Source organism: Mytilus edulis, chromosome 2, assembly GCF_963676685.1.
Source record: "Mytilus edulis chromosome 2, xbMytEdul2.2, whole genome shotgun sequence".
NCBI lineage: Eukaryota > Metazoa > Mollusca > Bivalvia > Mytilida > Mytilidae > Mytilus > Mytilus edulis.
Genome location: NC_092345.1, coordinates 53,754,196 through 53,776,239, shown reverse-complemented (window position 1 = coordinate 53,776,239; position 22,044 = coordinate 53,754,196). Strand labels below are relative to the sequence as shown.

General features: G+C 33.2%; 1 protein-coding gene across 1 annotated transcript; it reads right to left on the bottom strand.

Annotated features, from left to right (window-relative positions):
• Positions 1-988: 988 nt before the first annotated feature.
• LOC139510916 (uncharacterized) lies at positions 989-21,536 on the bottom strand. The gene is made up of 7 exons (XM_071297466.1): positions 19,711-21,536; positions 19,071-19,262; positions 11,366-11,686; positions 5,962-6,963; positions 5,198-5,392; positions 2,639-3,731; positions 989-1,224 (listed from the first exon to the last, which is right to left on the bottom strand). The coding sequence occupies exons 1-6, from the start codon at positions 20,669-20,671 to the stop codon at positions 3,391-3,393; spliced, it is 3,012 nt and encodes a 1,003-aa protein (XP_071153567.1). The 5' UTR covers positions 20,672-21,536; the 3' UTR covers positions 989-1,224; positions 2,639-3,390.
• Positions 21,537-22,044: the final 508 nt, after the last annotated feature.

Sequence of the window (22,044 nt, the reverse complement as noted above, 5' to 3'; positions counted from 1 at the left end):
TATTGTCCGCCTCCATCAATCAAATATTTTGTTCTTTCCAAACTTAACACTATAAGGTTTTAGAATCTTGATCAGAATTCATAATATTTTTTTTGGTTCTAAATTTTGCCTGACAACAATGTTTTTTCGAACGAATTTTGAGTCAAACGATATTTTTTTGAATGAATCTTACCCCTACTCTTTTTCACAATTTGAAGTTAAATTTTCGTTCCCGTATGTAAATAACCAGCATAGACTTTCATTATCTTTTTTTTTATATATATACATTTGAAGACTTCCATCGCACTGTTCAAACCAATATTCAGTGGCAGATCCAGAATTTTACATAAGGGGGAGGGGGCGCTAACTGAGCTAAGGGGAGCTCGCTTCAGTGATTCCCTATGTTTAATCAAACATATTTTTCCGACGAAAGCCGCCCCCACCCTTGGCTTGGGTTAAAATTGTACTTACTAGACATTCTTTGATAATGTCTATTACAGTTTTGTACAAGAGTTAGTCCTTTGTTGTTTTAATGATAAAACGGAACTATTATGATGTTATGGAAAATATCGAGCTTGATATTGACAAATCAAAAACTCAAGTCACATGATAATGTTTTGGATGCTTAAACCTTTGACATATTTTGTAAGTTGAAAAATGAATATACTTAAAGACTTTTTTGGGTGTTAACATTTACGGTTGACTGGCATATTTTATGTAGAATGTACAACCTGTTTTATTTTTTTTTTAAATGATGATTCTAAAAGATAACGAAAATTAAGCATATGCTCTTTTAACTGTTCTTTAACAGGGCTCCAATTTAAAAAAAATAAAGAGTTCAGATGATCAAGTTCTTTGAAAAAGGAGAAAGGGGAAACCAATGGCACTGCTATATCATCTCAGAAATTATATAAATTATTACCATCAGTATTACAAGACTATGAAGGATGCATTCACATATCTTCTGTTATGGATACGTTTGACAAATTCTGTATATAAAAAAACAAGTTCCTTTTGTGGCATAACTTTATTCATATAGATTATTTCTCCTACATATCTTTATATATTGTTTTCTTTAGTTCAAATTGGAATCTTAGATAAGCATCTGGTACTTTAAAACCTCTCCTCTCTGTTCCATGCCACTGGTCGACATGTGTACTTCAGAATAATTCCTGACTGTCAGATGTATAGCGGAACTTTCACATAACTTCTTGATAAAACTGCTGTCTATCTCCCTTTTCGACACTGCAAACAAAAAATCGAATAGGCAATTAAAGAGGGGGTTGCAACCACATGTTCCCCGTACAAACGGATCAGAACCAAGAGCTCTTTCCTGGATCTGCCACTGGATTTATACATCAGATGCATCACAAAATATAAACATGTTATTGAATATACTAGAATATGAAATAAAGAAAAATATGAATCGAAAATGTTGAATTATCATTTATGTCTACGAGTACGAAACCACAAGATCCTACTTAATTGGCCATGTTTTCAAATCATATCAACTGTTTTCATTGGTCTTCACTTGTTAGAAAAATGTACTGAATTTATTGTTTATAGCTAAATTATCAATGTTAGGTTATTGCATATTCTTCAGAGCTGTATCTTGAACTAATGAATTGAAAAAGAGGGGATGAATATACGTACTAAACATTTGTCTGTATTTTCAACATATCTAACAAACATGTGTGAAAAATTAGTTTTAGAATACGAAATATCTCTCTCATTCTGTAAACAGATATTGTAGGATTGTTAAGGTATTTTGGTGTTTTTAAAAGCCCCCTCCCCCCTTTTTTTTGTAATATACACCACACTGAAAAACATTTAGTTAGGACGAAGAACTAATAAACGATAGTCCTATAATGTAAGGCTTCAGAGTTTCATATCATTTACATTCAACATGTTTATCGGATTTTTTGTTCCTATCAACAATAATCAATGTTGAACGTTAATTTTTATCGGATTTTTTTTAACTACCAATGTTGAACCGATCAACATTGATAGTAAACAAAATTTCGATACAAAATGTTGAATGTAAATGATATGAACCTCCGGTCTTATATTAAAGGACAATATATAAGACTTCTGAGGTTCATACCATTTACATTCAACGGTTTTGTCGGATTTTTTTTTTTACTATGAACCGTTCAACATCAATAGTAAAAAAAATCCGATATACAAACGTTGAATATAAGTGATATGAACCTCCGAAGTCTTATAATATTATAATAGCATTACGGTAAATAGAATAATTGAAATTCAGTTAATTGAGTGTGGGAGGCTATTTTAATCCACTTTATGAGTGTGTATTATGTAATGTTACAATGTAACAAACCTATCAAACACACCTTGAAAAATAACATCTCCCCTGGCAATGCTTAACAACAAGACACAAAAAACTGCTACCTTTTTTTGCCCTATATCACATAATTATGAAAACACATTACATAGATAGGGAATACTGTGTTTGTGTACACGTTTGAATGTGTGAAGGTGGCACACTCAGAACGATCGTCTCTAGATTTTTTTTAAAATTCGTCCCGGCCTTTCCGGGTTCACGTAGCAACACGTTTCTTTCTTTCCAGCTTTTCCTGATTATGAATTAATCCAAAACATGCATATATCCCAAAGCAACAACTATTAAACAACTCACCTATACCAATGGTGATCGTCTAATTCCTAGCTGATTCCATTAATCATACCTTTCTTGACGACACCCATCACTGTAGCGTCTACCATTGGAGGTATCGAAATTACATGTTTTGACAGGAGAGCGAAATAAACAAGGGGAGCAATTTTATCGAACCGCATTCCGGACTGAATGGGCGTTATAGACGAACGTTCACCTAATCTGTCCCAGTCAATGGGATATTAAAGTGCGCCGATCAATGTCCACAGCCCCACTGTTATGAAATCGATTCTAAATGATATTAAAACATCCGCTTGAAGAAAACAATCGTATCCTATGAGGCTCACTCGTCGAACGAACTATCTACTATAAATATTAAAAATCAAAACATCCTTTTGAAGATTAATCGTATTGTTTGCTTGTTGATTGCACTTTAATTGGAATCTAAGAATCGTTTCACTGTCAGAGAACAATCTCCTATAAGCTTTAAAGCTAACAAAAAAGTTCTAATGATTTGGCAATTATATTTTTGATATTGTTCATGTATCAAAATACACTGCTATAAAAAAAAAAAAAACCACGATAGTCATGATAGTACGTCGAAACACTATATGCATAGGTTAACAGACCAATATCAGTTTCTTTAACTTTAAACTATGACTAAATGAAAAAAGATTCAGTGTAACAAAACAAGACATGTTCTTTTGCATTTCACATTGTTTCTTATAGTACTAAATTCTTGATGTTCACCCCGTAATATTGTATTCTTTGCATTATCATTGTTTATATTTCTCTGGTTTATTATGAAAATGTTTGAAATATCTAATTTCAGCGTAAAGATGATGTCCTGGGCTATCTGTTGGACGCTTGTCCCTGTGTCCATAAAGCGTGTAGTGTGGAGAAATTTTACCGTCTTTCATTCCACAAGAGATTATATTTTGCAATGCCTCCAATGCAATTGGTTTCGGTTTTCTGTCATTAAAATTTCCAAAAAAAGCAAATGCTATTGAATTTTTGTTCCATCCTAAGGTATGAGCGCCAACTTTATCCCATCCTCTGCCTTCGTATACTCGTCCGTCTTCTCCAATCATGAAATTGTACGCAATATCATCCCAATCTGTAAAATAAATAGGACGAAATAATTTATAGCGAATTTATTTAGTACATTATAGTTAAAACGACACTACCAAGATTGTGTTTGTGATAATAAGCATTCTGTATATGAGTTTCATAACATTTCGATTTGATAGAGGAATAACTTAAGTAAGAAAACGAAAACTCATTTTGGATCGTACGATCGGGTTAACCTGTTGGCAGAGTCAGTCAACGAAATACTTCTTTATGATGGCTCACTTGTCGAATCAGTGAAAAAGAATTTGACAGATTTCTATGTATCAATTTGGTATTCATACACTGTGTATAACATAGAATTGAGAATGGAAATGGGGAATGTGCCAAAGAGACAACAACCCGAACATAGAGCAGACAACAGCAGAAGGTCACCTACAGGTCTTCAATGCAACGAGAAATTCTCGCACCCGGAGGCGTCCTTCAGCTGGCCCCATAACAAATATATACTGGTTCAGTGATAATGAACACCATACTAAACTCCAAATTGTACACAAGAAACTAAAAGTTAAAATAATACAAGACTAACAAAGGCCAGAGGCTCCTGACTTGGGACAGGCGCAAAAATGCGGCGGGGTTAAACATGTTTGTGAGATCTCAACCCTCCCCTTATACCTCTAGCCAATGCAGAAAAGTAAACGTATAACAATACGCACATTAAAATTCAGTTCAAGAGAAGTCCGAGTCTGATGTCAAAAGATGTAACCAAAGAAAATAAACAAAATGACAATAATACATAAATAACATCAGACTACTAGCAGTTAATTGACATGCCAGCTCCGGACCTCAATTAAACTGATTGAAAAATTATGTCTTCATCATATGAATATCAGGCACAATCCTCCCCGTGAGGGGTTTAGTATCATACCATCATAAAATTGAGAATGGAAATGGGGAATGTGCCAAAGAGACAACAACCCGAACATAGAGCAGACAACAGCAGAAGGTCACCAACAGGTCTTCAATGCAACGAGAAACTCTCGCACCCGGAGGCGTCCTTCAGCTGGCCCCATAACAAATATATACTGGTTCAGTTTTCTCATTTGAATTATTTAACACATTTGTCATTTCGGGGCATTTTGTACCTGAATATGCGGTAAGTCTTTGGTCATTGTTAAAGGCCGCACGAGAAATTATACCAGCTAATTCCTGTGTCATTCGGTCTCTTGTGAGTAGTTGTCTCATAGGCAATCATACCACATCTTCTTTTTTTTATATCTCCCTTGAGAAGGGTGAAATCGTTAAAAAGGGAGGTGCGGACACATTCATTTATAATGGAGTGCATCTTCTGTATCTTTTTTCTGATTTTGTTTTTCCAATAAATAGCTTATGCAAAGCATAATAATGAACTTGAAGCCGATGTTTTCGTTATACATCCAGACATCAGTGCTAATCTAACTAACAACCATATATATGTGTATCCTTTAAAGTAACTAGTATATAAAATAGAAATACTGTTTCCGTCCATATGGAAATTTTGAATAGCTCTGGCAGTCTGTGCACATTCCGTCTGTTGTTCACAATGGTGTCCTGCAGTGTTATGTATGAAGACATTCATTACGGGAATCGATTGCAGCTCTGTTTTCCGTGGAGGCCTAGCAGCCCATTCATTTCGTGTAACCAGGGAAGTATTGTCACATACTATCACCTCTGAATAAAACAAACAACAATCATGTCTTTATAATACAGGAATCAATAAGAGTTCATTTTTATCTCTCCATAATCAAAACTATAATCAGCTGTTTCGTTGGTTTGGAGGTGATTTCATTTTAACGTTTACCATGTTCACTTAGCATTTAAACTGAAAACAATGGAATAAGAAATACATCAGTCGAGCACATTAATCAGAAGTATACTTTTGATTTTATTATTTGAACACGTATATATAGGCAGTGTACGTACTTGTTTATAAATTTACCATCCTACAATATACCCCAAAGTTAGGACCACTTTTAGACTATTTTTAAATAAAAAGCCACATAAGTTGCTAGGATATTTCCAAAGTTCTCGGACACCTTTGATAAACCCACTTATATAATATTTCCCAAGATTTTTTATATGAAGGACATGTATTCTCGTTAACATGGTTAATATAAATACATAATTTCTATTTCTGAAATTGAAAAAATTATTTGCAACACAGAAAGTGAAAGTTATATTTAATATTTGAAATATAAATATATATATACATTTAAGAAAAAGTTAAGTAGTATATATACCTTGTAATCTATTTCCAAAAAGTAGTTTTTCCATATAAGTAACAAAATATATGTGGTACTGAGTTTTCGCTAGTTCTTGGAAGCCTAAATAAACCACGGGTATTAGAATGGCTAAAACTAATACCAAAACTGATACCACCATTGCTATTGAAATATTGTGACATGATAATCCATGCGATGATATCCTTTCCTCCATTTTGTTTATTTCCTGTTCTTCGATTATATTGTCTTTAATAATGTCGATATATTTTTTTTCTTTAAATATCTGAATTTTAACATAAGCGTCTTTCGCCTCTTTATACGACCAAACGCAGGGAGTTTGTAGAAAATCAAGCATATCTTGACAGTATTGGTCTTTTTCATCTGTTTTTACATCCCGTAAATTATGAAATACTTTGTTGCGGATCTCATTTATTCTCTCTGGACCTACTCTGTAGTTTTGGAATAACGCGTTTATATCGGTGCAATTCATTAGTTTTCCAACAAGTACAGAGATATCGTTGGGATTTGGACTTGTACCTTTCATACTACTGCACCAATTAGGGTTGTAGCATTTTTCAACTTCTTTTGAATCAGTTGGCCATTCTGAAGAATTTATCTTAGACCAATCAGGTTTTATCCAAGACCTATGTTTATGCGAAGATAGTATAGTTGTTCTCCATTGCAAACACGTTTGGCACCAGTTTCGTAGATCTTTTTTTAATAGTATACTACAAGACACTGTACCTGTACAAGGAGGTAGATTCATATGATTTAGCATGGTCACAAGTCTTATATGATGCAGTTTAAATTCATCTTCTGTAAATTTACTTATTCCATCGACCACATATTCCAGAGAAAATAATACTGACATCATATTTTGTTTCTTTATATCGTCAAACTGCATTTGCGCCATTTTGATGAATAAATTACAATTCCAAAAGTATATTACAAGTGTACATGATGTAGTTACATTTAGTACCGGAAATACGAGCTTGTCTAACACACACACAACGACAGACGTAAATAATCAATGCTGTTTATGTAAATGTTTACTATTTATAGTGTATTATGATACATACTTGTTAACCAAGCATATAACATACTGTAAAGGTAGGTCAATACTTTAAATAAGATTTATTATGAAATTTTGTGAGAGTGGCCTTGTCCGACCACTTAACTTCATATCAAATATTAAATGCACTTCGATTGACCAACCAATTTGAGCTCAGACTGTTTTGATTAATCTAATTAACCTTTGCTTACATGTGTTTTTCCAGTCTTTTTATAGAGACTTGTTTAACACTGGTGTTAAACAGATAATCGTAACTGGAATTACGACGATCCCAATATGGCAACGGCAGAAATAAGTAAAAAACTTTCAGTCATTTTTCTCAAATGAAGACCGGTGTTGTCACAATAAAGATGATGAGTTGCTCGTGACAGCAACGAGCTGCATTTGAGAGAAATGACTGAAAAGATTTTACCTATTTCTACCGTCGCCATATTGGGATCGTGGTAATTCCAGTTATGATATCATGTTATGGAGGGGTATTTGCGAAAAATACCAGTCAAGGGACTGTTAAATTTCCCGAGCCGCTAGGCGGGGGAAATTCGGTCCCAAGACTGGTATTTTTCGCAAATACCTCTCCATAACATGAGAGAATCATATTCAAAACAGTGTGGCTGTGGCCATTGATTGACGACCTAAATTATCCCATTGACTGGGACAGATTATGTGAACGTTTGTCTGTAACGACCACTGCTCACTATGTACTTGTTAAAGACACTTAAACTGTGGGGTCACCAAAGGTTCTCAACACCTAAATTAAGTTAATTCGAAAAATTAATCAGGAATAACACGATGTTATGATTTATATCAATAATATAAATCAAAACATAAAGGTTATTCCTGATTAATTTTTCGAATTATTTTATTATTGAAGACGTTAAGAACTTTGGTTACCCCACAGTTTAAATTCTATAATAAGTAAGTAGTGAGCAGTGGTCGTTACAGACAAACGTTCACCTAATCTGTCCCAGTCAATGGAATAATCTAGGTCGTCAATCAATGGCCACAGCCACACTGTTTTGAATATGATTCTATATCTGTTTAATTACACCGAATAGATATCGACTCAAACTCTCTGTACAGGTAAAGTTAAATCTTGTTTTTTACTTATAGGCTGAAATTCATAAACATGTTTATGCATAATTTTGATGATGAATATTTAAAGTGGATATTAGTATAGCACCGCGGGAATTATACATGTACTAATACGTGTTAACTCTCTTTCTTTATGTAACGTTATATCCCAAAAATTTGGCGCGAATATGCTCGCGAGGGTAAAAAAGGAATATTCAAAATGGCAAATACCATGGTATTTGAAGCATATTCATCGGCAGTGGTGAAAAACAGGCAAATTCGTTTGAAATGAGGAAAAATGTTAGAATATGCGAAAAATACACTGGCTACCAACCAATCAAAATCTGGCATTCTTATATAGGTGTAATACCACCATTGATTTTCCCCTATTAGTCTTTGTTAAATTTGCACTTTTCAAAAAAAATGTGCAGAATTTATCCTTGTTTCAAATAAAGAAATACTTGGCATGAGTAAAGTTTTATCCTGTCCAGTTCTATAGAAAAAAATTCACATAACATTTCATTGCATATAAGAAAATAACCATCATTGGAAGTTAACCAATCAAATGTCTCCCCTTATTTTATCTGTGTACAAGGTTTAGTCACCATGTAACCTCAAGATTACAAAATTTTCTATAGAAATCCCAAATAAAAAATAATGGTGTTTTGAAATACCCAAGACATATGTTTATGACACAGAAAAGGTGTTACTGCAATAAAATGTAGGATTAATTACCTACAACTGTCAAATTCAAGGGAATGTTTTTTTTCGACCTACTTTCGCGGATGTGACGTACCATGATTTGGTGGTATTACACCTATAAGGTGTATTTATCAGTTTAAAACCATTTTTAGGGGTTATATTTTAGAGAATGTAACTGAGTTTTGGGGTTTCTCGAAAAAAAAGCTAATGATTGGTATATCATAGTTGTCTTACTTTTCTGCAGTTTTGTTTTAAAATACAGAACTTTGGTTTACCAGGTTGATACAGACGCGGTGTGGGAACTTTACGATTTATCAATCATTTAATGTCATTCAAATATTAAACAATTATTATACATGTATTCAAAGAGCTAATAACTCGATCTAGAATGAATAATTGAAATATGTTTGTGACCCATGTATTTTTTAGATAAATAGATGTCATAGTTTTGTATGTCAAGAGGATATATTGGTACAAAGACAGCCACATGAAGTTTCGTTTCAATGATATAAAAAATTTAAAATAGAACTTATCCACCAGCTGCCCCGTTCCGCAACCTCCAAATACCAAATGAAGATGAAGCGCCTTTTGGATCACAATATGATAAATGTTTGAATGTTTAGACCAAAATGGATTTTTTTCTTGAGTACTCAGGAGGGTATCGTACACTACGAGCAATAGCTCATATAGAAGAAGAAGAAGAAGAAGATGAGTTGTTTCCATAAAATGGGCTCACAAGGAGCATAATATAATATCATTATAATATTATTAATTTACAAATATAATAAACAATACAATATACAGAGTTACAAGCACAAATAAGAAACAAGTTTTCATATATTAGTATATATATATAGGAGTATATAAACAAGTCTAAATTGAAAACTACGGTCAAACCTATGATTGCGTTGGATAAAAACCGCAAAAAAAAATTGTATACGTGTGCATGTAAAACAAATTTCGTTGTAGAAGGGTCTAAAATACAGCAAAAACAACATTTTCCAAAAGACCAAAGAAGTGAAAATGTATATTTAAACAAATCGCATTTGACTAACAGGTCGAACAACTGATGTTCTATAACCCTGCTGACTGCCATTGACGATTGCCAAATAAAATTGATCACAAGATGTAACAAAATGGATCTTAATATAAATTTAATACTAAACAGAAAACAATAAACTCTTGGCCAAGATGTTATGCCACAAACATGAGGTATCAATATTTTTAGTACACCAGATCCGGATTTCGACAATAAATGTCTCTTTAGTGATGTTAGGGATCGAAACGGTATTTGGAAGGCCATTTACCCTCAATTTTAGACAGACTCTTGAATTTTTTTTGAAAGAGTCAATATAGAAAGAACGGATCATATGTTAAAATAAATGTTAAATAGTACCAATCCAGTATATCTTATCATAATCCTTCGTTTTCCTATGTGCATACATTTAGAGTAATTAAGAGCTGGTTTACTCAGTGTATGATAAATATTTCCGGTTATGGAATTATACATTATTCTGCATTTATTTCCATATTTTTCTAGAAATTCACAATTGCATAATTGTAGTAGAATTATTGTGTGTATACTAAAAAAAGGCTGTTTCGGTTATGGTCATGTTGACCTAGGCTTATCCTCATCAGGTATCCCTAGCCTATATGTTTCCTCCTTTATAATATGTAGAATAGTTCCAATTTGATTTCTCTTATTGGGATACGACACCTGTTCATACAATCGGTTTTATCTTTTTCTTCTTTCTGTTTGTTTGTATTGTTTCCTCTTTTTTATTTATAAGCTCTTCAATCAGTTCATTGTTCGTGATATTTTTATCTCTTTATTTATTTCGTCTGTTTGTGTATTTTTTTCTTCTTTTAAATTCGTTAAATATTCTTTTAGAATATTATGTCTTTTTGTATGTTACACGTATTCAAACCGGAGGGAAAATATGATACAAGCCCAAACGAAAAAATATAAACAAGTCTTAATTAAAAACTACGTTCAAACCTATGATTGCGTTGGATAAAAACCGCAATTTTTATGCGTGTGCATGTAAAAAACATTTAGTATGTGCGGCTAGCTTGGGCACAGTATTTTAGCGACTAATTAGACTTTATTAATTAAACATTTTCTGTTATGTCACACGCCTTTATCGGCATCTAACATGTTAAAAATCACACAAGTATTTAATATGTGATAATTTTAAAGTTATACCGTTGTGTATTTAAGTGAAATATTAAACGTATAGTCTAATTTTACTATATACCCTTATTTGGGTAAAACACTTCTAAGTAAAACTGTATCCAAATTCAGTCGGTGACTTGCTCATCTGCTAACTACGGCGCTTTACGTCACTATATACATGTATTATATAACATTTATTTCACTGAGATAACTTACTCGGTTCAGAGGGAAATATTTTCAACTTGCTTTCCTTTTTTGATGTTTTTTTTTATGTCAAAATGTTTGATGGGCAAGAAATAGTATAACTAGCATTGGTTTTTTATTTTAAAACATAAAAACTTAACTCAGAAATAATGAGATTGTTTCAGCTAAAGTCAGCAGGAAGCGTTCATATGTTACTCATTTATGGTGAAAATGTTTGAAATTTCTGATTTCAGCATAAAGATAGTTTCCTGGACTATCAGTTGGGCGTTTGTCTCTATGTCCATAAAGTGTATAGTATGGTGAAATATGTCCATTCTTGATACCATAGGAAATTGCACCTCTTAAAGCCTTCAACGCTAGTGGTTTTGGTCTTCTATCATTGTAATTTCCCAGAAACGCAAAAGCAACTGAATTTTTATTCCATCCTAAGGTATGGGCACCAACTTTATTCCAGCCTCTTCCCTCGTACACACAACCATCTTCTCCAATCAAAAAGTTATAACCAACATCATCCCATTCTAAAATATGTATTCGAAATATATAATAAAGAAAATAAAACAACAACATCACTATACTAGTTCTTTAAAAGGTTCCAGAAATAAAAATAAAAAGCACAAACGGGGTAACTGTACTTTTTGCTTGCCATATAACAATATAGAAAATTTCACAGTACATTACTTGAAAAAAATACTATTTGAGTGATCTTCCGTCAGGAAGCAGTGGTGTTAAAATTGTTGAATCAATTAAGATATATTTTATTTTCATTCCTTTCTTGATTTGGCATATGAATATTTGCATACCCATAGGTTTCCTTACAAATAAACTCATCCTAGATACCAGGATTCAAATTTTATATATACGCCAGACGCGCGTTTCGTCTACAAAAGACTCATCAGTGACGCTCGAATCAAAACATGTTAACCTGAGGTAGAAAAGCCTTAGTATTTCAAAAAATCAAAGTTTTGTTAACAGTTAATTTAGAATTATGAACATATAAATGATAACTCAAGTCAACACTGAAGTGCTGACTACTGGACTGGTGATACACTCGGGGAAATATAAATCTCCACCAGCAGTGGCATCGACCCAGTGGTTACAAATAATTAAAATTTTATATAAACGGCAGACGCGCGTTTCGTCTACAAAAGACTCGTCAGTGACGCTCGAATCAAAACATGTTAAATATTTCGCGCCTTTCTCTCTTAATTACCGACCGTGCAATGGCTGTATAGCCAGTAAAGATAGTTAAAAACTTCCATCGTCGTTTCTCTAGTGGAGAAAAGTTCACCTATCAGATCGACACGTATATTTTGCATTCATTAACATTTTTCTGATTGAACATTTTTGTATTTGTAGATTATGTACCATTTATTCGGAGCTTTGGAGACCATGTTCACAGAATTGGCATGTTTATCATTAAACTGATCAGTGCAATCTCTAATCCCATATTGCTATTTTTTTATTTTTTTTTATTTACACATAGTTAAGACTGTATGTTCGAAAGAGCATAGCGAAGTAGAACATAAATACAATTATAAGTATTAACTAATTAAGATAAAGACATATAGTTTTCATCATACAATCATGTAAAAGATGTACCCATATGTCAATATATTTTGGGTGTTTTGGGTTTTTTAAAGGTTTTTATATGCTTGGTAACTATTGATTTGATTTGTTAACCCTTTTTAGCTCACCTGGCTCAAAGGGCCAAGTGAGCTTTTCCCATCACTTGGCGTCCGTCGTCCGTCGTCCGTCGTCTGTCGTCCGTCGTCCGTCGTCGTCTGGCGTCGTTAACTTTTACAAAAATCTTCTCCTCTGAAACTACAGGGCCAAATTACACCAAACTTGGCCAAAATCATCATTGGGGTATCTAGTTTAAAAAATGTGTCCGGTGACCCGGCCAACCATCCAAGATGGCCGCCATGGCTAAAAATAGAACATAGGGGTAAAATGCAGTTTTTGGCTTATAACTCAAAAACCAAAGCATTTAGAGCAAATCTGACAAGGGGTAAACTTGTGTAACAGGTCAAGATCTATCTGCCCTGAAATTTTCAGATAAATCGGATAACCTGTTGTTGGGTTGCTGCCCCTGAATTAGTAATTTTAAGGAAATTTTGCTGTTTTTGGTTATTATCTTGAATATTATTATAGATAGAGATAAACTGTAAACAGCAATATTGTTCAGCAAAGTAATATTTACAAATAAGTCAACATGACCGAAATGGTCAGTTGACCCCTTTAGGAGTTATTGCCCTTTATAGTCAATTTTTAACCATTTTTCGTAAATCTTAGTTATCTTTTACAAAAATCTTCTCCTCTGAAACTACTTGGCCAAATCAATCCAAACTTTGCCACAACCATCTTTGGGGTATGTAGTTTGAAAAATGTGTCCAGTGACCCAGCCATTCAATCAAGATGGCCGCCATGGCTAAAAATAGAACCTTGGGTAAAATGCAGTTTTTGGCTTATAACTCAAAAACCAAAGCATTTAGAGTAAATCTGACATGAGGTAAATTTGTTTATCAGGTCAAGATTTACCTGCCTTGAAATTTTCAGATGAATTGGACAACCCGGTTTTGGGTTGCTGCCCCAGAATAAGTAATTTTAATGAAATTTTGTTGTTTTTGGTTATTATCTTGAATATTATTATAGATAGAGATAAACTGTAAACAGCAATAATGTTCAGCAAAAAAAGATTTACAAATAAGTCAACATGACCGAAATGGTCAGTTGACCCCTTTAGGAGTTATTGCCCTTAATAGTCAATTTTTAACCATTTTTCGTAAATCTTAGTAATCTTTTACATCTTCTCCTCTGAAACTACTTGGCCAAATTACACCAAACTTGGCCAAAATCATCATTGGGGTATATTGTTTAAAAAATGTGTCCGGTGACCCGGCCAACCATCCAAGATGGCCGCCATGGCTAAAAATAGAACATAGGGGTAAAATGCAGTTTTGGGCTTATAACTCAAAAACCAAAGCATTTAGAGCAAATCTGACAAGGAGTAAAATTGTGTAACAGGTCAAGATCTATCTGCCTTGAAATTTTCAGATAAATCGGATAACCTGTTGTTGGGTTGCTGCCCCTGAATTAGTAATTTTAAGGAAATTTTGCTGTTTTTGGTTATTATCTTGAATATTGTTATAGATAGAGATAACTTGTAAACAGCAATAATGTTCAGCTAAATAAGATCTAAAAATAAGTCAACATGACCAAAATCGTCAGTTGACCCCTTAAGGAGTTGTTGCCCATTTTATTCAATTTTTAACAATTTTCACTAATTTGGTAAATTTTTGTAAATTTTTACAAAATATTTTTCACTGTATCTAAAGGTCCAAGTTTATTATAGATAGAGAAAATTCTAAGTACCAAGAATGTTCAGTAAAGTAAGATCTACAAACACATCACTATCAGCAAAACACAATTTTGTCATGAATCCATCTGTGTCCTTTGTTTAATATGCACATAGACCAAGGTGAGCGACACAGGCTCTTTAGAGCCTCTAGTTTATTGATCGCATTTTTCAAGTACTGTAACACCACTGACCACCTTTTGGGGAGAAAAAGTTGGCGCCTACAAACGTTAATTTATCCCGCCGCATTATGTATGTGTCTGTACCAAGTCAGGAGCCTGTAATTTAGTGGTTGTTGTTTGTTCGTGTTTATTGTTTTAAACATAAATTATGCCGTTTGTTTTTCACTTCTGAATTGTTTTACATTTGTTATTTCAAGGCCTCTATAGCTTATTAATGCGGTATGGGTTTTGCTCAGGCTGTACGATAACCTAACTTTTATGTCATTTGGTCTAGTTAAGAGAGTTGTTGATATATACCCAATACTGAAAACAACGAATATACCAACACATGTAAAACGGTAAACTGGTAAAACAGTTATTAAAAAGTTTTAACTGATGATTTGTGCATTTTTGACATACACGTGGAGATTGAATGTTAAAGGAAATATTGGTCTAAATATCAACAATTATTATATCTTTATGAGTAAACTGTTAATTTTCGTCTTTTACTTTTTACTTTTACTACCTTTTAATGAATAAGCACTAGATGATTAAGGTGGTATGGGAGTCTAAAATAAAAATGATAGAATTTGTTCATACTTTGCCAAAACGTTGTATCTATTGATACATGTTGAAAAATATATTAAAAATGATAGGTCACCGCGCATTTTCTCAAGCTACAGGACGGGACAAACTGACACATTTTGTATGGATTATACAGGAAAAAACACCATTTTGTGATTAGAAACTAAACAAAATGATAGAATTGTTAAATACTTCAGGAAAAGATAGCTTTCAGACACTGCTTTGAGAATATCAAAAGAAAAGATAGGGTCACCGTACGTTTTTTTCCGGCTAAAATACAAAATAGGAAAATTCCATACAGAATCCTTCAGAAAATGCACTTTTTTAGCGTTACCTCCCCTTAAAATGCCAATTTAAAAAAAAAATAGAAACAACCAAAAATAATTAACATTTGCAAAAATATCAATATTTAGAAGTTATATTCTTATAAATTGGTACTTTTAAATGAAAATGTACATTAAACATCTGCATTCCTGCATCAAATTTTGCTAACTTGATGGAAAATCTGGACCTTTGATTCTCTGTTTTTTACAATCCAAGATGGAGGAAGACACCCATACCACCTTAAGCTTTAAAGTTTGATATTGACAGATTAAACTTGAGGTTTCAGAATTTATTTCTTTAACATTCATATTAGATATTCATATTAGATAATGAGCTAAGAGCAACTGTAATGCTACTTATCGCACCGCTGGTAAAATATTACATTGTGATTGGTTAAGCGCCGTCACGTGGTGACCTCCTATGAGACCGTAGGGGGTTAGTAAATTTCATAGGGGTTCATGATGCATTAATGGTGACGTCATCTATTAATGTTGTTGTGTTTCGTTGTTGATTTTTCAACAAAACGCAGCAGAAAAGTCCAGCATGCGATAAATTCGTTGAACGGTTAAGTACTGACTCCCTACGGATCCATAGAGGGTGAATGTAATCCAGAGGGGATTCGGCCTCCGGCCTCACCCCTATGGATTTTACTAACCCTCTATGGATCCGTAGGGCGTCAGTAGCGAACCATATAATTTATAAAATTCATAGCAACAAATGACTATGGAAAATAAAATGCCATAAGGGAGCTACCATTTGATTTTTATGGGGGGCTAGGATGAAAAATTTTGTCCTGCTTTTTTTTTTAGTTGTAATCTCTGTCCTGCCTTTTTATTTTTTACTCTATTCGGTCCTGCCTTTTTTTTTACTAGTTTATCCTGACTTTTTTTTACACAAATTTCATCCTAGCCCCCCCATAAAAATCAAATGGTAGCTCCCTAAAGTCGATATCGACGATATTAATATTCAAATGCATAAAACCTAATTATGCTAAGAGTAAATGTAATTAATAGTCGAAGTCGATTCGATATCGACACCTACAGATGAACAAGCACAATTTTCTGTTATTCATTAAGTAGATAAATTGGGTTCAATAGTTATTATGTGCACATCGGTATCGATACAATATCGACACATACTGAAGATCCAGGGCAATCGTGAAGTATTTGTAATGGGTATATAGTGATCAAGTTGATATCGATATATAAATGATATTGTTGATATCTCCAATATCGTAACTACATCGTGTCTTGGAAATACGTCTCACCATATGAATGAAACGTATCCCATAGGAATTCCATGAATCATATAATTGATTTATTTTAATAATAATCTAGAAATCGAAAATTATCATGTGACCATGTCAGATTCCTATTTATATTTGATGCTGCTCAACAAACTGTAGCAGTAGTAAATTCAAGAACGTTTTAATACCCAAGATTTTGACAATTAATATTTGTGCTAGTACTCACGATAATTTTCACCAGGAACGCTCAAGGTTTAAAATGTTGAAAATGACACATATACATGACAAGTATTAGTGTCTTAATGAATGGCTATTATTTATTTTTAATTCATTGAACCATAAAATTATTTTTTGACTCTTCACATTGAATAATCCGCGAATATGTAAAATGTGAAGAGTCAAAAATCAATTTTATGGTTCAATAAATTCAAAATAAATTATTGCCATTCATTATAAATAAATTTCTATCAAAAACAAAGCTCAAAGAACTTTTTAGCTCACCTGGCCGAAAGGCCAAGTGAGCTTTTCTCATCACTTGGCGTCCGGCGTCCGTCGTCGTCGTCGTCGTCCGTCGTCGTCCGTCGTCGTCGTCCTGCGTTAACTTTTACAAAAATCTTCTCCTCTGAAACTACTGGGCCAAATTTAACCAAACTTGGCCATAATCATCATTGGGGTATCTAGTTTAAAAAATGTGTCCGGTGACCCGGCCAACCAACCAAGATGGCCGCCATGGCTAAAAATAGAACATAGGGGTAAAATGCAGTTTTTGGCTTATAACTCAAAAACCAAAGCATTTAGAGCAAATCTGACGGGGTAAAATTGTTCATCAGGTCAAGATCTATCTGCCCTGAAATTTTCGGATGAATCAGAAACTCCGTTGTTGGGTTGCTGCCCCTGAAATGAATTTAGGAGTTATTGCCCTTTATAGTCAATTTTTAACCATTTTTCGTAAATCTTAGTTATCTTTTAGAAAAATCTTCTCCTCTGAAACTACTGGGCCAAATTTTACCAAACTTAGCCATAATCATCATTGGGGTATCTAGTTAAAAAAATGTGTCCGGTAACTCGGCCAACAAACCAAGATGGCCGCCATGGCTAAAAATAAAACATGGGGGTAAAATGCAGTTTTTGGCTTATAACTCAAAAACCAAAGCATTAAGAGCAAATCTGACAGGAAGTAAAATTGTTGATCAGGTCACGATCTATCTGCCCTGGAATTTTCAGATGAATCAGATAATCGGTTGTTAGGTTGCTGCCCCTAAATTGGTAATTTTGAGGAAATTTTGCTGTTTTTTTGTTATTATCTTGAATATTATTATAGATAGAGATAAACTGTAAACAGCAATAATGTACAGCAAAGTAAGAACTAAAAATAAGTCAGTATGACCAAAATAGTCAATTGCCTCCTAAGGAGTTATTGCCCTTCATAGTCAATTTTTAACAATTTTCTTAAAATTTGAAGATTTTCAATAACATTTTCCACAGAAAGTACTGTTGTAGAGAGAGATAATTGTAAGCAGCAAGAATGTTTAGTAAAGTAAGATCTACAAACACATCACCATCACCAAAACACAATTTTGTCATGAATCCATCTGTGTCCATTGTTTAATATTCACATAGACCAAGGTGAGCGACACAGGCTCTTTAGAGCCTCTAGTTATATTATTTATATTAACAATCACAACGTACACACATGTTGAAGTATGAATACACAACGTCAGCAGAGTGGGCGTGTCGCCATAAAAATTGACAACATTGAAAATAAAACTAATAATTTTAACCAATCAGAAGACAGTAAATACACCAAATTTATTTATAATCAAATGTGTCTAAATAAATCATCAAAAACCATCGAAGGTCAGCTTTGTATGATGACATGTCAATATGAGTCTAAAGATCCCTTTATCATTTCTGAACTAGAATTTACAAACATAACCATTTAGGCAATGCTACCTTAGTTTGTGGCCGATATTCACCAACACCAGTAATGAAAAGTGGTTGTAACAAATATAGGGTTTCTATGGGCAAAACTCGAGTTATGCTAACCAAAAGGTTTGAGAAAGCATTTTTTTTTTATTGGAAGCATGATTAATTGTCATAACCAAACGCATATCAAAATGATACGTTTTTTGTTAAATAATTACAACGAGATAACTCAATAGTAATATTCGTCTTCCTCATTAATATCTATCAACGAATCAACAAGAAGCATAAAAGGGAAATAAACCTACTATTATCGTCCATATGCAAGTTCTGAATACTTCTTACAATCTGAGAACACATTTGTGTGTCTTCACCGTGTAATCCAGCAGTATGGTGAACAAGGACATTCATCACAGGTTTTTCCATGAACTCGATACTTTTTGGTAATCTTGCTCTCCATTCGCCTCTTGTGACCATAGAAATGTCTCCGCTAATTTCATCTGAGTAATACAATAGAAATGGAATGTTGTATGGTTTTTTACATTCAAGAATATATTACAGAAATGAAAAGAAATTATTACATTTAGTTACTGTTTATACTGACAAAGTATTGTATTTCTAACAAAACAAGGCCAAGATGAAGGAAACATTTATTTGGAAGACTAAATGAATATACCAAAGTCGTTATTTATATTTGCTTATTTCAGCACTTTTACTTCATATAATAAATTGGGTAAAATTTATATATTTTTTCTGGTACTTATGAAAAATTACTCTATATTGGACTACAGTATTGACAATGTTCATGTTCAAACCTATAAATTTGGGGTATAGTAGGTAATTTTGTTATTTTACTTTTTGCTTAACATAAAAGTTCGTGCCTGCTTTTGTGCGTGTGTGTTTTATAAGGTACTTTATATAAGGTTGGCAAAATGAAGTAACAATTACCTTCAAGTTGTTCTACAAAAAGTAATCGGTCCATAAAAATGACAACGTACGCATACAGTTGTGATTTCGTGATTTGTAAAAATCCTAAGTAAATCGTCGGTAGTAGCAAAGCTCCAAGTAATAAGCATACAGATACGATAGACACTCTGTAACATGTTCTTTCAAATCCAACGTAAATCAGGGATACTGCTAAAATTCCAATTAAGACCAAGGTAGATATCCTGGATAGGTTATACACCCTAGTTGTACGTGCTTTTATTCTTTCTTTTAATTTATTCAGCTCATGGCTCTCTATAGTTTTATTTTTGATTAATTCTATATAATCATATCTCATGAATAATTGAATTTTGCTACATGCATCTTTCGCCTCTTGGTAAAGCCAAACTTCAGGTGTCCGCAGAAAGTCCAGCATTTGTTGACAGTATTGTTTTTTCTCGGCAGGTGATATTTCACCTGAATTATGAACAATCTTATTTCGAATCACTCTGATGCAGTCTGGGTCTACAGTGTTTGCAAATAATGATCGAATATCACTGCAGTTTATCAATTTTCCAATCAATATTGAAATATCACCTGCGTTTGGACCTGTCATTGTTATAGACCAATCTGGTTGGTAACATCTCTCTACCTCTGTTGCATCTGTTGGCCATTTTGAAGAATCTATTTTAGACCAATCAGATCCCTTTTTTCCTATTGAAGACCGATTTTTATGTGAACTGAGTATTGTTGTTCTCCACCCAGAACATGTTCTGCACCATGATTGTTCATTTTTCGATATTTTGCTGCAAGACCTTGCGCAAGGAGAATAATTCAAATGTTGCATCATTTTGACCAGTCTATTGTGATGGTTTTGAAATTCATCGGCTGCAAACTTATTTATTCCTTCTGACAAATATTCAAGAGCAAACAAAACTGAAATCCTATTTTGATTCTTAACGTTATCAAATTCCATTTTGGTCATTAATTTGTAGAGTTTACAAAATTTTATTTATTAAATGAAGTGTCTTTCTGTAAAAATATTTCATTAAGTCTACTGTGAAAATTGTAGATATGAAAACATCAGTGCTTGAAAATAAGTGATATATCTTATCTCCGTAATATGAATCAAATGGTTAAATACATTCAGTATACAGTGTCTGAATGAATGTGCACTCACAGAATTGAATACTTTCCATATGCTGTAAAGCAGTTATGAGTAGCCTGAATTTCAAAACACTTTTCTGACTTCTTATGAATAATGGTGCAGGTTCGTACTATAAACAAAGTAATTACATTCCGATTGCAAATTTTATGAACAAAAATTGAGTCCTGTTTATTTCTGCATGTTAATTGTCCAAATAAAACACGTACATAAAACAGCTATAATTCCGTATATCGATTATTCAGAGTACAGTTTTGAATATCAATTTTTAATGCAGAGCTGTTGTATCAATTACGCTGTTAAATCCTATTTAGGTTCCTGTTAACGACATAAATGATAATTCTAGATTGAATTTATCGTGATTCAGATTGCAGCATGATTTGCCTGGTTCTAGAACATAAACAAAGAAACTTATTCGACATATCATGTGACACAGGACCATAGCTTTAGCCTTATCGACAATTGTTTAACAGCACGTTGTTTCTACGCAGTTGAAACGTTCGCTGATAAATATTCAAGTTGCCAAAAGTTAAAGAATATACCTTTAGTGCTATTTCACACGGATCCGTAATTCGATCGTTCCAATTATACGCATATAGCATAAAAGAATACGATTAAAAAAGTTAAATCGCCAATATTTGATAGGAGTAGATAATAAGTGCGTATATGTTAACCTATTATAATACAAAATAATGGTGTTTACACTAGTTACAGTAATTTTAGATACGTTTTAAAGAAGTTCAATGTCATTTAAATTATCTATCAGTCTATTTAAAAATAAAATGATGCAAGCAAAGAACAATTAGGAATTTCCGACTAAATGTGTTTCGTTTCCTTTCCAAAAAATCAAATAGAAGAAGTACTTGGTGTTTCTTCTTACCGATATCTAGCTGATTAAGATGACTTACTAATATTTTTAAAAACCATAAGAATAAGAATTCAAGACACTAATATAGGCGTTTGCTTAATCTTTAATTCGATCAGTATATAAGTAAATATGTTTGCGTTCCTTTTCTTTTCTCTTAAAGTTATTGTATTTGGATTATTGTTTATGATGAACGAATGTTTACGTATCCTACAATTTGTAAACAAAATACTTTTTTGTCTGCATGTCTACGCTTAATGCGTACATGAGATATTTCAGAAAAAAAAAGACGCAGGCCTACTTCCCTTATATCTTATTTCATGGTAGG

What these genes read in the sequence shown, in the direction of transcription:
- LOC139510916 (XM_071297466.1), bottom strand. Translation starts at nt 20,671, where the DNA reads ATGACCAAAATGGAATTTGATAACGTTAAGAATCAAAATAGGATTTCA. An exon ending in CAAACATTTTCACCATAAAT is followed by an intron (nt 6,964 to 11,365) that starts GAGTAACATATG and finishes ATTGATTATTTA; the next exon opens with CGTCTGTCGTTGTGTGTGTG. An exon ending in TTTCCATATGGACGGAAACA is followed by an intron (nt 3,732 to 5,197) that starts GTATTTCTATTT and finishes TTTATTTTACAG; the next exon opens with ATTGGGATGATATTGCGTAC.